This window comes from Saccostrea cucullata, unplaced genomic scaffold, assembly GCF_032062105.1.
Source record: "Saccostrea cucullata isolate Sc308-1 unplaced genomic scaffold, CSIRO_AGI_Scuc_v1 ctg3185, whole genome shotgun sequence".
NCBI classification, from domain to species: Eukaryota; Metazoa; Mollusca; class Bivalvia; order Ostreida; family Ostreidae; genus Saccostrea; species Saccostrea cuccullata.
The window spans coordinates 69,230-86,460 of record NW_026922347.1 but is presented as its reverse complement, the minus strand read 5'-3'; the positions used below and the strand labels follow the sequence as shown (position 1 = coordinate 86,460).

General features: G+C 35.2%; 1 protein-coding gene across 1 annotated transcript; it reads left to right on the top strand.

Annotated features, from left to right (window-relative positions):
* Positions 1-824: 824 nt before the first annotated feature.
* LOC134261661 (uncharacterized) lies at positions 825-4,748 on the top strand. The gene is made up of 3 exons (XM_062744082.1): positions 825-897; positions 4,139-4,472; positions 4,567-4,748. Exons 1-3 carry the CDS (start codon positions 825-827, stop codon positions 4,664-4,666), a joined length of 507 nt encoding a protein of 168 aa, XP_062600066.1. The 3' UTR covers positions 4,667-4,748.
* Positions 4,749-17,231: the final 12,483 nt, after the last annotated feature.

The window sequence follows — 17,231 nt, the reverse complement described above, 5'->3', positions numbered from 1 at the left end:
CTCCTTTAGGAAAATAAATTCCCTTAGGAAATTAAATTCTCCCATAGTAAATTAAAGTCCTACAGGAATTTTTAAATATCCTGCAGGAAATTAAGAAATCCTGCAGGATTTTGATAATATCCCTTAGGATTTCAGATTTTCCTACAGGAACTTTATTTTTCCCTTGGGAATTTTTTGTTCAAAGGTGATTATCTCACCTGACAGGTGAGATTTACCTGTAACAAAGGCAGTTATGAACTCTGTGAGTGATGGTCTACCACTTGGTATACATGACTTTTATGTGAAATGAGAATTTGGCGGGCGCCGAAATGCCACTTTTGAGGTGGCATAATTATCCGGCACAGTGTTTTTAATGTATTTTATTGTTTAGATTTGAAGCTCTGCAAGTAATTAAATTAAAATATTATTTAATTTAAATAATCTTTAATCTTTGAATTTAATTTAAAATAATCATTTCGTCTTGTCAGAAAACGTTCCGCAATTTGGAAAAATCCTATCAGGTTTTGCGTTTATCCTATCGTGAAGATCGTTTATCAGGTCTATCGTGTTTTGCGTTTATCGTGTTTTGCGTGTATCGTGTTTTGCGTTTATCCTATCGTGCGTGTATCCTGTCCTATCGTGCGTGTATCCTATCGTATCGTGCGTGTATCCTATCGTATCGTGCGTGTATCCTATCGTATCGTGTATCCTGTAAAGAATAACGATGCGGGTACTGTATAAGGAGGTATGATTTCGACTCATAAATTTTCGACCCTTAAAATTTTGGGTGTGCATTTCAACCCATAAATTACGTATCGGATTAAGAGATTAAGGCTAGACCCAATATGGCGGCTCTACCCTGGGGTAGATCCAATATGGCGGCTCAACGGTTAGAAGAAAGTGACGGATCTAAGATTTGTCAGAATTCTAGGGGTGTAAAACCAAGATGGCGGATCTATCTGTTTGATACAAGAGGCCCAAGGGCCTTGAATCGCTCTTCTGATAAATTGTACAATCTATCACTTCTATTAGAAGCCTCCAACTCTATTAGTATCATAAGACCCAAAATGCATCAACTTACAAAGTTTGATACTATTTAGCCAGTTAAGACTGAAGATATAATATAATAATAAAATACCATAAGTAGGTCACAGTGACCTACCTTTTGATTGAAATTTTCTGAGGACTCAAGATACATAAATTGACAAAGACTGGTGATTCTAATTAAATAAGTACCTGAGATATTCAAAAGTAGGTCACAATGACTTACTTCAACATTCTCTGAAAACCCAAGATGCATCATCTTACAAAGTTTGACGATTCTAAGCCAATTAGTACCAGAGATAATTAAATATAGCCAACAAATGTCAAAAGTAGGTCACGGTGACCTACTTTTTGGTCGACATTAGTCAAAAACCAAAAATGCCTAAACTGACAAAATTTGAAGATTCTAAGCCAATAAGTAATCGAGATATTCAAAATTAGGTCACCGTGACCTACTTCTTGTTGGACATTCAATGAAACCCTAAGATGCCTCAACTGACAAAGTTTGATAATTCCGAGCCAATAAGTACCAGATATAATTAAATATAGCCATAAAATGTCAAAAGTAGGTCACAGTGACCTACTTTTTGGTCGACATTCTCTGAAAACCCAAGGTGCCTAAACTGACCAAGTTTGATGATTCTAAGCTAATACATACCTGAGATATTCAAAAGTAGGTCACCGTGACCTACTTTTTGGTTGACATTCTCCGAAAACCCAAGATGCCTCAACTGACAAAGTTTGATGATTCTTAGCCAATAAGTGCCTGAGATACTTAAATATAGCCATAAAATGTCAAAAGTAGGTCACTGTGACCTAATTTTTGGTCGACAATCTCTGAAGACCCAAGATGCATCAACTGACAAAGTTTGATCATTTTAGGTCAATATGTACCAGAGATACTTAATTTTAGTCACAAAAGGTCAAAAGTAGGTCACCATGACCTACTTTTTAGTCGTAACTCTCTGAAAATCCAAGATGCATGAACTCACAAAGTTTGATCATGCTAAGCCAATTAGTACTGGAGATACTTAAATAAAGCCATAAAATGTCAAAAGTAGGTCACCGTGACCTACTTTTTGGTCGTCACTCTCCGAAAACTAAATATGCATCGACTCACAAAGTTTGAAGATTCTAAGCCAATAAATACCTAAGATACATAAATATAGCCATAAAATGTCGAAAATAGGTCACCGTGACCTATATTTTGGTCAACATTTTTCAAAGACCCAAGATGCATCTACTGACCAAGTTTGATGATTGTAGGTCTGAAGGTAATCAAAATATGCGATTTAAACAATTTGAAAACAAAAGTCAGCAAAATTCAAAAAGTACGTCACAGTGACCTACTTTTTCATAAATATGTTTTAAAGTCCCAAGATGCATCAAAGTACAAGATTTGATGATTCTAAACCTCACAGTGTCTGAAATAATGGGATTTAATGTTTTTAAAAGGATAAGTCATAAAGTTCAAAAAGTAGGTCACTGTGACCTACTTTTCAGTTGACAGTGTTCGAGGACCCAAGATGCATCAACTGACAAAGTTTGATGATCATAGGCCTTAAAGTGTCCAAAATATGCCTTCAAATCAATTTGAAAACAAATCCCTGCAAAATTTAAAAAGTAGGTCACCGTGATGTGAAGTCGTAAGATGCATCAACTTACAAGATTTGATGATCCTAGTCCTTATAGTAAGTAAAATATACACGTTTTTATTAATTGTAAATTTAGGTCAACTTTGAAGTGACCTTGAGACCACGCCCTTTGCCCCAGGGTCATGCCTTGAACAATTTTTAATCTTCAACACATCCTAATCCTTGTATGTAAGTTTGGTGAAAATCTGCCTGGTGGTTCTGGAGAAGAAGATTTTTTAGCAACCAGTACTTTTGGTTTTGTTTTCCTGATTATCTCCCCTTGTTTTAGGGTCCCAACCCTTATTTTAGTATAAATGGTAGCCCTTGGGCCAAGGATACCCTGTGACAAATTTGACACTGATTGGCCAAGGGGTTCTTGAGTTATGGCCCATATTCTAAAAAGTTAACGCACACCGCACAAATGGCCATAGCATTAGCTCTTTGAGCCTTTGGCTCAGAAGAGCTAAAAAGTGGTGGATCCAAGATATGTCAATTTTCTATAGGCGTAAAATAAAAACCCATACTTTGCTAATCGGATAAAGTTCAGATCAATGGTTCATTCAAGGTATTGATTACTAGATGGTAATATTCTGTAAGAGTAAGTGACATAAGCTACTGTGAAATCAAGATCCAAGCTAGTAGATTTGCTAATAAAGAGGTGTTAATTCTTTATTATCTGTGTCAAGTTAATTAAAGATAACGGCTTATCTTTATTATTGCGTTTACAAAGAAGATGAGATGTTTTCTAGTCATTGTTCCGTTAATTAGTTCTGAAGAAACTGACAATGAGCGAGTGTATTTACACACGACTCCTGTTATAATTATTTTGAATTTTAATTAAACTCAAATATGCGATCTGAGGAAAACACAACACATGGATTAATGACAGTCGGTTTGAGCAATAACTAATTGTTATGAAGTCTTACTCAATTAAAAGTAATTTAATCCTTTCAGTATATATGTGCAAGACAATCCACTTTTTACATATATCACTATAAAATTCATTATGGATAAGGAACTATACGGAGCTGAGGAAGAAATCATTGACAAAATAGTAAGTTCGATAAAAACTTGACTACTTTGTTCACATGGACGGTCGACCACGCACTGGCAAATCAACCGATAGTTGCTAGAAGAACTCTTCAACTCTTCGGGGAAGGTTTGAAGGAATGGATAAGGCGAAAGAACCCGGCCCTCTCCCTGGAGAAGGAGGAACAAAAGTAAGATACATATATTTTTTGTAAAACAGTATCATGGGTTAACCGATTAATAAAGAAGGGATTCGGGTTGTATCAACGGTTATTTTTGCTTATAAAGAAAGGAAGGAATATTTCATTTTTATGTAGTAGTAATTCCAATACATGCACATGGTCTGATTTACTCTTAATAATTTATAGATCCATGGAGAATGCTGAGGTGCCAAATGTGGAAGAACTTTCGGAGGAGGATGACACAGAAAAAGAAAATAATCAACAGGTAAGATACATCATACTCTCTCTCTCTCATATTACATTTATTTATTTTTGCAATTGGTTATAATTTTTTTAAAGAAAAATCAAAGTCGAGCGGGAAGGGGAAAGGTGTCAAATGCAAACGCTGCGGTCATGTTTGCAATATCAAAAGGGAATTGATAAACCATAAGAAAGAGCACAGAGTTGCACACACTCAGCGATCATCCACAATCTCCGAAGAGGAAAACCAACCCTCTACCTCTTATCAGCCTCATCCCCGAGGAGGACCAACCCTCAACATCATATCAGCAGTCGCAGAGAGGATCACCTCCGACTGGTCATTCTGTTACATGCAGGAAATGTCGTGAGTCTTTTACCAACAGAAGAGAATTGTACCTCCATCAAAAACTACTCCATCAAAGCGGTAAAGGAGCAGAAGTACAGTTTCCTTGAGAAGAACGAGGAGACCCAGACCCATGGGGTGATGACGAAAGACTTCGCGACACCTTTTTGGCAAATAAAAACTTCATTTTGTCAAAGGGAGATAAGGTTCTGTAAAGAAAACTGTGAATTATCCATTAGAAAATAACGTCTCTACAGATAATTTAATTGAAATTCTTCAAAATTCCTGTCGAACAGAATCACGCATATTTAGACTGAATCTTTCTTTTGGTTTTATTTTACAAAATATTGAGACTGGAGAATAAAGATATTTCATACCAGATAGAAACGAAACTGTTTTTCATCGACCAGTTCTCATCAATAACATGAGAGATATAAGAAAGAAATTACGCGAGAAATTTAATTCTATAAATCTAATGGGGTATTTACAACGACAGCGACCATACAGTAAATGGCGTATTGTACATATTACAAATATAAAACTTTATTTTTTTCGGACCAAGTTTTTTGGTCAGCGTGTTTTTTTTTCCATACACACCCTTGATCTCCAGATAAAACTAAAGACCGACGAGACTCTCAATTAACAAATACTTGACCAACTGACTGACTATGGCAACTTCTGACCAGCCGATTGAAATTGCAGAAATCAAAAAACAATGACCCGGCCCGCTGAGTTTGTACACCGCAATAAACATTGGTCTGACTGGGCCGCGCAGCTGACCAGTCTCATCACTTCAGTACAGACAGCGGAACAAGGATGAATACAGCTCTCAACATCGCGCTTTACGTCACCATAGCCATTGCGCAGAGGTGCCACATAAGGGATCACGCAAGTGAGTTAAGGCTAAATATTGAAATTTCTATGCAAATGAGCTAATAAAAATTCATAAATTGTATATTTTGTGTACAGAGAGAGTTCAAATAGATTTTCTTATACATACTTAGTATCCACAGTTTATTAATGCAAGTGCACATTATGACGTCATAGTATGACGTCATTGTTTTCTTCCATTCAAGGTAATGAATCACATCAACAAAATCACGTCGGCGCAAGGGCATATCCTATCTAATTGAAAATAAACGATGTATAATATTAAAGATAATGTTCTTAAAATTAATAAAATTGCTGCACAAATCCTATGCACTTGCTCAATCGATAAAAATTTTCAGAAACTTACACTGGACTGTGAATTTTTACCTTGTTTAAACTTAAAACTGCACGAATAGTAACTAAACAATTGCAGTGCCGACATTTGTGCAGCAATATCTTAAATCCTTTGAATATCCTGCGTCTTTTTATACCTTGTTTCTGTTAAACAAAATAAGGTATGCCCTTGCGCCGAAGCGATTTTGTTGATGTTTCTTATAAACTTGTGTAGTAGAGGTCGATGACGTCATAATATGACGTCATAATGTGTACTGGCTATCGCATGTTGTGGGTACCAAGAATGTATTAGAAAACAAGTTTTAACATTTTCTGTGCGGTAGGTAGAGCAAGTATGGAATTTAATAAGATATTTTGCATGTAAACCTCCATATGTAGCCTTAACTCACTTGCGCAGTCCCTTATTTGTAGAACGTTGCCAGAAGCCATTGAGGAACTAAAGAAAGAGCTCAAAGTCAGAGTCGTGACCATTCAATCAGCAACCGAGATGACGAGTGAAGAAATAGACCTGTCCGCTTTCCACCTCCTAAGACTGAGAATCTTAGCCACATACTTGTCGTGTGATAGATTTGTTTTCAACACCCCTACCATCGTCGTTCTGGGTGAACATAAATGTGAAAGGTAATATATAAGTTTTACATTGTAAGTTTTAATTAAAATCAGACTTTACAGAAAATATATATATAAAAAAAAACTTCTATTATTCTTTCAACATTCTTTCATTATTTAAACTATTCTAATAATTTCAATTATTAAATAACAAAAAAAAAAAATCACAACCCTCCTCCTTTTATTCTTCAGCACGAGTCACTGATGGCAGCACAAACTACTTGGTCACCGCCATTACATGTACTACGCAAACTGCTGTTATTGTCTTCAGTAAGTATATATTTTCATGCATTCCATCCCATGAATTATACTTAAATTTAAGTTAATTGTGTTAAAATTATTGATAAAGAGATAACGAGCCAATTATCTATTGTAAGAAATTAAAAAAAGACCTAATTTTGCCACTTCTTACAAATTTCACATGTGTACACAAACCCTGGATAATAGCAACAGGGATCTCCTCAGCCCTTTTTGCAATCTTGGCTCTGTGTGTTATAGTTTTCATGGCTGTGAGACAATGTAAAGGTCGAAACCTTAGACAAACTCTTGACAGCGAATCCGTACAGGAATTCAGCATTATGAGAGAGGTGAAATTGGACTAACATTTTCATTTAATTATTTTAGTGATGGTGCTATGCGTGAAGTGTAGGACTTTTATACAGATTGAACCACAGAACGACCAGCCGATTCCACCGATTGTGTGTGAAATACCTCAACTTCGGAGATCGCAGAGGAAAAGAAGAGCGCCGAAGCGTTTTGTGTGCGAATGAATAGTGATACAAACTTTTGGGAAAGTGTAAATATTTAACTGTATATATTTTGTAAATATTATATATAGTGTTTTATAACATAGAAGACAATCTACAACTTTATATGTATTTTGAACGTTTCCATATTTTCTTTCATATATCATTGTAAATTTACAGGTTAAATTAAAACTGTTTTTAAACACAATAATTTTTTTTCGTTTGTCTTATGTTTATTTCTCACTGTTTTATGAAAGAATTTTTAGTTAAATAAAATGGAATTAAGAGAGATAATCCTAATTAGGATTAAAGAGACCATGTAGCTGACACTAGGACGATATTTATGATGATATAACAACACACGGGGATGAAGGCGATTTGATAAGCAAAGCCTTATTTTAAAATAAAAGCCTCATTGAGATTTTTACAAGTAGAAAATAATTGTTGCATCATTACGATAAGATTAAGATATATTATAGCACTTTTTAGTTAATACTGACATTGATATGAAAAATGTCATTGAAATCTTAGTAACTCGGAAATTATCGAATCATATACTGTGACGTACACGCCTACATAATTCTTCATTGGAACGCCCTTCTGCTTTAAGTATTGTTTGTTCTTAATATTTGTCTCATTCTGCTTCAAGAATAAGTTCAAATCACCATGGCTAAAGAAAGTTTCAACTTATGCTTAAGTGACGAGAGATGTCTTAGAATTTTCCCCGACGAATACAATTCAACGATTGACATCAGGCAGACGGAAGATAGGGAGTTTTCCGCGCAGAAAGGCCAGGAACTTTCCCTGTCTAGATGGAGAGTATTGTGTGATCGATTAGAAGACGTAGCATGCGACGTTGCGAAAGTGAAAGCGAATGAGGAAGTTGACTTCAAATTACATCTGGGTGGACAAGTGTATGTGTCCGTCACTTCTCCCCACATGTGCGTGAACATTAGAGAATTCACAAGGGGTAAATACAAGAAAAATAAGAACAAATTATACCCTACACACAATGGACTGTCCGTGCGTTTTAAGGAGTGGGACGTTCTACTTGACAGCTTACCGGAAGTCAACTTCCAGCTTCCTGTAGACATGGACTGTGTGGTGCTCTGTCACTTAAGCCATGACAACCAGATGGGGATGATAGAGTGTGCTGAATGCAATCCAAGCGGTGAAATGGAATAAACTATGACAATATACAATTGTACATAATGTATTTGTAAATACCAACATTAATATCCTGTGTTTTTTTTTGTAAAAACTGTTTTGTATTTTTGTAAAATTTGTATATAAATATTCAAATGACTCATTTATTTATAAATATTTTCGAAAGATGAAAAATAAACGCTTTAAATCTTTTAATTTCTGTCATTGTGTATATAATTAAGAGTTTAATAGAAGGCATAAGAGTGAAGTAGGAAGAAGAGGCAGTAGGAACTTCATTTTAGTTCCGACCGTTTCCCTTCAACAGTTGTACTACAATATCTATACTCACCGTCAATAGAAACGCAACACCCTAATTTTAGGGGTGAAAATTATATACGGGATATAACTATGTACCAAAAAAAGTTAGGACATCTTTTACTTTGCCAAATCAGTTATTTAACGGTTGAATGATTTTCATTCCATTACCGGAAGTTGATTTTTAGCCCCCTGAATAGAAATCAAAAATTAGCATTTTTAATAAAATTATTGACAATATTTTGGGTTTTCAAGCTTTTGTATCTGTTAATTATAAGTCTTGTACTAAAAGTCCGGAAAAAATATCCTTCTTTCTCTTCCGGATGTGATACCTGTATTTCCTCAAAGTAACTGAAAGCACGCATTTTCATTGCTTATGTTGGAAATTTTCAAAATAAAGAAAAGGGAGAGTTCCAGATGCAAATATACACTACATAAGGACTTTTCGGGCTCATGTGTTTTAAAAGCATGAATGACAGTTCCTTGACCGGAAGTCCAAGGGTTACTACACTACGCCAAGTTAGAGAAAATTCGACCTCAGTATCTGAAAAACAGGCATTTAAAAAAGGGCAAGAATATTTATTTCGCTCAGATTAAGACATTAATAAACGTAATGCATGGTAGAATTCGGGCTGCTTATGTTGTACCTGGCGGACTAGCACGTTTTAATTGAATGGTCGGAAGGGGGGATGTTTTAAAAGTTATGTGTTACTTTCTAAGGTCTAAAGATAACATTAAAAGTTTAAATGAAGTATCATTGTTTTGTAAATTTACTTTTTACATTTATGTATTCATTCTTAATCTTATCTTTAAACCTTATAAAGTAACACATAACTCCAAAACATCCCCCCTTCCGACCATTCAATTAAAACGTGCTAGTCCGCCAGGTACAACATAAGCAGGCCGAATTCTACCATGCATTACGTTTATTAATGTCTTAATCTGAGCGAAATAAATATTCTTGTCCTTTTTTAATTGGCTGTTTTTCAGATACTGAGGTCGAATTTTCTCTAACTTGGCGTAGTGTAGTAACCCTTGGACTTCCGGACAAGGAACTGTCATTCATGCTTTTAAAACACATGAGCCCGAAAAGTCGTTATGTAGTGTATATTTGCATCTGGAACTCTCCCTTTTCCTTATTTTGAAAATTTCCAATATAAGCAATGAAAATGCGTGCTTTCAGTTACTTTGAGGAAATACAGGCATCACATCCGGAAGAGAAAGAAGGATATTTTTTCCGGACTTTTAGTACAAGACTAATAATTAACAGGTACAAAAGCTTGAAAACCCAAAATATTGTCAATAATTTTATTAAAAATGCTAATTTTTGATTTCTGTTCAGGGGGCTAAAAATCAACTTCCGGTAATGGAATGAAAATCATTCAACCGTTAAATAACTGATTTGGCAAAGTAAAAGATGTCCTTACTTTTTTGGTACATAGTTATATCCCGTATATAATTTTCACCCCTAAAATTAGGGTGTTGCGTTTCTATTGACGGTGAGTATATATCCGGCACGACCGGTTTAGGGAAAATATGTTTTGTTAAAAATATAATAAATAAAATAAAACTGATGTTTTATCCTGATCCTCCAGCGAATGTGTTGTACTGCTATGGTGTGTTTCAAGAGGAATTTAGTATTATGGAGAAACAATTTCCATTTTTAAATTTCCGAGCTGGTTTACCTAGTGAGTCCGATTCAAACGTCTTGACAGAAAACAACTGTCACACCTTGGTTGTAACTGATGATCTTATGAATGAATTGGTATCAAACAAAGTAATGGAAAAAACTTTTTACGCAAGGTGCTCATCATAAAAAGCTAAGCATTTTATATCTGAATCAAAACATGTACTGCAAAGACAAACACTCTTGCACAATAAATCATAATACGCATTACATGGTATTATTAAAAAATCCGAGAGATATGTCACAAATTCAATGTTTAGGTAAACAAGTTTTTCCCGGGATATCAAATGTTCTCGTGCAAGCGTACAGGGATTGTATGGAAAAAGCCTTTTGGATATCTCGTGCTTGATTTATCTCCCCATGGCGAGGAGACATATCGCATAAGAACTGGCATTTTCCCGGATGAAACATGTATCATATATAGAATAGCATTTTGACAGATTTACGTTGTAACAATTATGCTAATTTTAAAAAGTTAGCAGTTTTGCGCAAATTGACTCTATCGAAAAAAAATCACGAATTCAAGCAATCATTCTATATTCCCATGTCACGTGATCAAATTCAAAGATTTCTCATATATTTAATAAATAAAAAGAATGCTGATTCTACATTAGAAATCGAGACTTTATTCTGCACGTTACATATAAGAAAATGTCTTGGAAGCCGTTCGTAGCCAATGTTGAGGAGTGGAAAAATCATTTTCCAACTGCCAGTAAATTGAAGTACATACCTAAACAAAAGACATACATCTCACAGTTTGGTAAAGGAGCAAGCAGTCCGGAAACTAACATTAGAACTCAAAACAACCAACACAACAAGCGGTAGAAAGATCTAAGGCGGAGTTAAAGAAACGGAAGCTGGAGGGTGGACCAGTCGTAACGTTTGAAGCAGAGGGACATTCACGCCCAAAGAAGACAAAGAAAAAACCAACAAAAAAAATTGTATTTGCGCAATAAAAGTTCATTGTATCTGAAATATTTGTCATTTATTAATTTTTCATCAATAAAGAAGCATGTCAGTTTTTGCAGAGGGTTCAGAACCGGCTTTTAGCCATCGCTTAGCCTTCTTTCATAACTTACCAACAGATGCAGGAGTAGAGCAAACTGAGTGGATTGACATTCGACCAGTAGGAAGCACGGCTCACGGTGGGGTTATTGAATTTAACATTTCGGGTGCGTCAACACAGTATTTGGACTTGAGTAGAACTCGTCTTTTTCTAAGAGCAAGGATATTTAATGAAGACGTTTCTCCTCTGAAGGAGAAAGTAAAAGTAGGATTTGTTAATTTAACCTTACAGAGCTTGTGGAATCAAGTAGATGTATCAGTACAGCAACAAGTCATAACACCCACGATTTCAACTAATATGCATATAAATCTTACGTGGACGTTTTTCTCAAGCACGGAACTTCTGCGCAAGTTCCCTGCTTGTCTTCGCAGCTATACATACCCGATTCGGCTGGTTTCATGGATAGCACAGACGCAGTTACAGGTGGAAATATGAGTTTATTTCAGCGGGGCGGTTTGACAGAGAAGAGTTCATTTGTAGATCTTGAGGGCCCCTTAAACATGGATATTTGTCAACAAGATTGCTATCTCATCAATGGTATACAAGTAAACGTCAAATTGTGGCCAAGTAGGGAAACATTCTGTTTGATGGCTCCAGCAGGTTCAAAGCGATATCGTGTACACATTGAAGATAGCATTTTAAAATGCTGCTACTTGAAAATCAATCCCGGCTTACTTCTGGGTCATAGCCAGGCTATCAAGAAACAACCGGCTTTGTATCCGTTCATGATATCAAATATAAAATGCTTTGCTATACCGGCTGGTCAATTTCATTTGAATGTAGACAACCTCTTTCAGGGAGAAATTCCTGAAAAATTAGTTGTCGGTTTTGTTTCATCAAAAGCTTAGTGGTATTTATTAACTTAACCCTCTTAACTTCCAACATTATCATTATACTTTTATAGCATTTTATGTAGATGGCAAGTCTGTTCCATCTGCACCATAAGAACCAAATTTTACGACCAATAATTATATTACTGCCTACACCTCATTATTTGTGGGAAAGAAGTCCGACTCGGAGACGGAACAACTAGACCTTGGACGAACTGATTACGCAAAAGGGTATTGTCTATTTGTTTTCAACATTAACCCTTCCTCCGAGAATGATGATAACTTACCATTATTAAGAAAATTTCACACGCGTCTACAGGTCAAATTTGACAAAGCTCTACCCGAAGCAGTAACGTGTATCTGCTATGCTAAATTTCCTGCCTTGATGAGCATAGACTCTAGTAGAAACGTTGAAGTTAAATAATGGATTCTTTTTAATGAAAATCATGTAACAGATTGACCCCATTTCTAAAAAGCGTATAAGAGGTTACTAGCAGCAAATGAATTGCCTCACACACATTTGTTGAATGGATTTTACGTTTTAAATACAGATTAAAGAGGACTGTCTGGTAAGCACTGGTGCGTGTTTTATTTTGACGGACATTCTTCATAAATTTTTGATTCCCTCGGACAGTCTCCAGAATTTAACCACAGTTATTTTAGGGATTATTTGTTAGCCAGAGGGAAAATATACGGAAGCGTATTAGGGCCGCAGCAGTATTTTTAACTCACCTGAGCCGAAGGCTCAAGTGAGCTTTTCTGATCAAAATTTGTCCGTTGTCTGTCGTCGTTGTTGTCGTTGTCGTTGTTGTCGTCGTAAACTTTTCACATTTTCATCTTCTTCTCAAGAACCACTGGGCCAATTTCAACCAAACTTTGTACAAAGTATCCTTGGGTGAAGGGAATTCAAGTTTGTTCAAATGAAGGGCCACGCCCTTTTCCAAGGGGAGATAATCATGAATTTGTTAAAAATTAATGGCATTTTTTAAAAATCTTCTTCTCCAGAACCGCTGGGCCAGGAATGATGAAACTCATGTGGAAGCATCCTTAGGTAGTGTAGATTCAAATTTGTTCAAATCATGACCCCCGGGGCAAGGGTGGGGCCAAAATGGCCGACCCAAGTTTTACATAGGAATATATAGGAAAAATCTTTAAAAATCTTCTTCTCCAGAACCACTGGGCCAGGAAAGATGAAACTCATGTGGAATCATCCTCAGGTAGTGTAGATTCAAGTTTGTTCAAATCATGACCCCCGGGGCAAGGGTGGGGCCAAAATGGCCGACCCAAGTTTTACATAGGAATATATAGGAAAAATCTTTAAAAATCTTCTTCTCCAGAACCACTGGGCCAGGAAAGATGAAACTCATGTGGAATCATCCTCAGGTAGTGTAGATTCAAGTTTGTTCAAATCATGACCCCCGGGGCAAGGGTGGGGCGAAAATGGCCGACCCAAGTTTTACATAGGGATATCAAGGGAAACCTTTTAAAATCTTCTTTTCAAGTACTTCAAAGCTATGATTAGTGATATTTATATGGAATCATCCTCAGGAAGTGTAGATTCTAGTTTGTTCAAATGATGAATGCCTGGAGGGGGGGGGGTTAAATTCAAGCCCGATGTGCTCAGGTGAGCGCTGTGGCCCCTGGGCCTCTTGTTTTAAATTTGTTATAACAAATTATCAATTTGTTTAAACAAATTATTAATTTGTTATAACAGATTATTAATTTGTTATAACAAATTGATAATTTGTTATAACAAATTACTAATTTGTTTAAACAAATTATTAATTTGTTATAACAAATTAGTAATTTGTTATAACAAATTGGTAATTTGTTATAACAAATTGGTAATTTGTTATTACAAATTGGTAATTTGTTAAAACAAATTGATAATTTGTTTAAACAAATTGATAATTTGTTTAAACAAATTGATAATTTTTTTAAACAAATTGATAATTTTTTATAACAAATTTCTAATTTGTTAAAACAAATTACTAATTTGTTTAAACAAATTGATAATTTGTTTAAACAAATTGATAATTTGTTATAACAAATTGATAATTTGTTATAACAAATTGATAATTTGTTATAACAAATTGATAATTTGTTATAACAAATTAGTAGTTTGTTATAACAAAATTATTAATTTGTTATATCAAATTCATAATTTGTTATAACAAATTAGTAATTTGTTATAACAAATTAATAATTTGTTATAACAAATTACTAATTTGTTATAACAAATTACTAATTTGTTATAACAAATTAAAAAAAAAATACTGCTGCGGCCCTAATACGCTTCCGTAAAAATATATAAATTCAACAACATGCAAGTTCAGAGTGCTGATTCCAATATTTATACCCCCGCTCCAAAGGAAAGGGGGGTATACTGTTTTACCCTTGTGTGTCTGTCTGTGTGTCCGTCCGAAACAAATTTTCGTCACAGTTTTCTCAGCAACTACTAATCTTAGATGCTTGAAATGTTTAACACAATCTTCTCTGAGGCATGCCATATGGTGGGATACGTTTTCGCTCAAATCGGATATCAACTTCCTGTTTGTTTCTGCGTCTGTCCGTTTCATACATCACAAATTTTCATCGCGGTTTTCTCAGCAACTACTCATCGTAGATGCTTGAAACTTGAATACAATCTTCTCTGAGGCATGCCATATGATGGGATACATTTTCTTTCAAATCGGATATCAACTTCCTGTTTGTCTCTGCGTCTGTCTGTTTCATACATAACAAATTTTCGTCACAGTTTTCTCAGCAATTACTCATTGCAGATGCTTGAAATTTTAACACAATCTTCTCTGAGGCATGCCATATTGTGGGATACATTTTCGCTTAAATCGGTTATCAACTTCCTGTTTGTCTGTGCGTCTGACCGTTTCATACATAACAAATTTTCGTCACAGTTTACTCAGCAACTACTCATCTTAGAGACTTAGATGCTTGAAATTTCAACACAATCTTCTCTGAGGAATGCCATATGGTGGGATGCATTTTCACTCAAATCCGATGTCATCTTTCTGTTTGTCTGTGCGTCTGTCTGTTTCATACATCACAAATTTTCGTCACAGTTTTCTCTGCAACGACTCGTTGTAGATGATTAAACTTTTAACAAAATCTTCTCTGAGGTATGCCATATCTTGGGATACATTTTTTCAAATCGGATTTCATTTTCCTGTTTGTTTGTGCGTCTGTCTCTTTCACACATAACAAATTTTCCTCGCAGTTTTCTCATTAGCTATTCATAGCACATGCTTGAAATTTTATTACACCCTTTGCTGAGGCATGCCATATGGTGGGATTTATTTTGATATGAATCTGATGTCACCTTCATATTTTTCTGTGCATCTGCCTGTAATTGAACTTGTGTAGACATATTAACATGATAGTGCTTATTTACATCAGAGCGGGGGTATTACTAGTGAGCATTGGCTCACAGATTTCTTGTTGGGGTCTGTACTGTATATATTATTGTTTAGTGCGTAGTCGTGGAAACACTCGCGAAAGCATAATAAAAACCTTTGATGAACAACTTTTATTGTGTCTGTTCATTTTGCGTAAGGTCAGCTAAGAAGATGGAGGCAGTGTATAATCAGAGAAAATCACAACTGAATGTTAAAGCTAAGGCCACTATAGCGCTCTCGAGTATACTATTGCTGACGTTAGTAAGTGTTTTGACATGGACTTCCTCAGCTCACGAGCACAGTGTAGAAGTAGGTGTTGGAAATAAAACCAACATTTCTTCCACGGACACAAATAATTTTCTATGCAGCTTTATCAAGATGTTTCCTATTAGTCGTGATTTGAAAGTTTCAGTCTGTGTTTTGAACAACCATGTATCAATCGACATTAGATATTTCATACGTGAAAAGCCAAACATTCGGGGAATTTTCTTGGATAAACAACAGTGGAATGGATTGTTGAAGTTGCTGCCACTTATTGAAAATACTTTACTCTTGGTTTGAAAAAAAAATGATTTTGTTTTTCAAAGTTTAAAGCTGACATGAACTCTTAAAAGGGCATCATTTTTATGGCGTCGGGCTTGCCCGATCGTCATCTAGGGATCAGTCAGGTTTACGCGACCGCACGTTTCGGTGGATGCATCCGCAATAGAGAATAGCAACAGCTGTAAACCAATTTCTTCTAAAACGTTCACAATGAATAATAGCTTGAATATAAAATCAAATCAATTGTATTTTCAATTAATATTTCTACAAAACAACGATATTATGTTTAATGTTTACGCAAGAAAAACGTTATGGTTATTGCGGATGCATTTCTACTGAGAGGGTGCGTCGAATGACATGAATCACATTTTGGGACCAATTACTGTACTATATACAAACAATCTTAAATACGGTAAAATAACTACAAAATAACACAAATACAACAAGACTATAAAGATTCAATTTCTTAATTTTAGCTTTACTTTTACGATCTTCAATCCAATTTTAGCCGAACAACTTACGATATTCACCAGTAATGCCAGTATTACTGTATTTATGCATTTCCCCCATTTGTTTACCGCGCCCAATCGCAAGTCGATCGTACTTGTTACATTAGAGTCATGGTTGTAGTTAAGATGCAATCACTATACAACAGAAATCTGAATTTGGGAGAAAAAAATTTATTGAAATCAAAATGCAAATAAATTAACCCAAACCATTTCCTCCAGGTACAGTGTTCACGCACACATGTTGAGAATTCATATCTTTTTTAAAATTTTACAACTTTTAAGTGAGACGTCAGACATTTTATTTTAAATCTATGCTAGAGAACATTTATTATTTATTTCCTGAAAACAAAATAAAATAGACGCTAGAGACATATATTTATTTTATCAAAGTCTCATTCAGTATTTTTTTGAAATTGAAGTACATTTAAATAGAACACTTGATATTTTACAGGTGTATATTTAACATATTTACAGATTGCACATCCTTCAATAATTATCATTTATTGAGTCATTAACTCTACTAAATCACTTTGAACTTGGATGTCCAGTTGGTCTTTTTTCTCGGGACATAGCTCCATGTCTAGCACTCGGGTGTCGATTCCATTGGGAAGTACTTCCCGCTTACAGTAGAAATATGAAAATCCGCATCTTTCTTGTTCGTAAGTGAAAATTTTATTGTCCCTAGCGCGGAA

Bases quoted from the DNA above. Each gene is read 5' to 3' on its own strand.
- LOC134261661 (XM_062744082.1), top strand. From the start codon at position 825: ATGGCGGCTCTACCCTGGGGTAGATCCAATATGGCGGCTCAACGGTTA. The intron at 898-4,138 runs GTCAGAATTCTA...TCAACAGGTAAG, and splicing joins AAGTGACGGATCTAAGATTT to ATACATCATACTCTCTCTCT. The intron at 4,473-4,566 runs GTGAGTCTTTTA...TCCTTGAGAAGA, and splicing joins TGTTACATGCAGGAAATGTC to ACGAGGAGACCCAGACCCAT.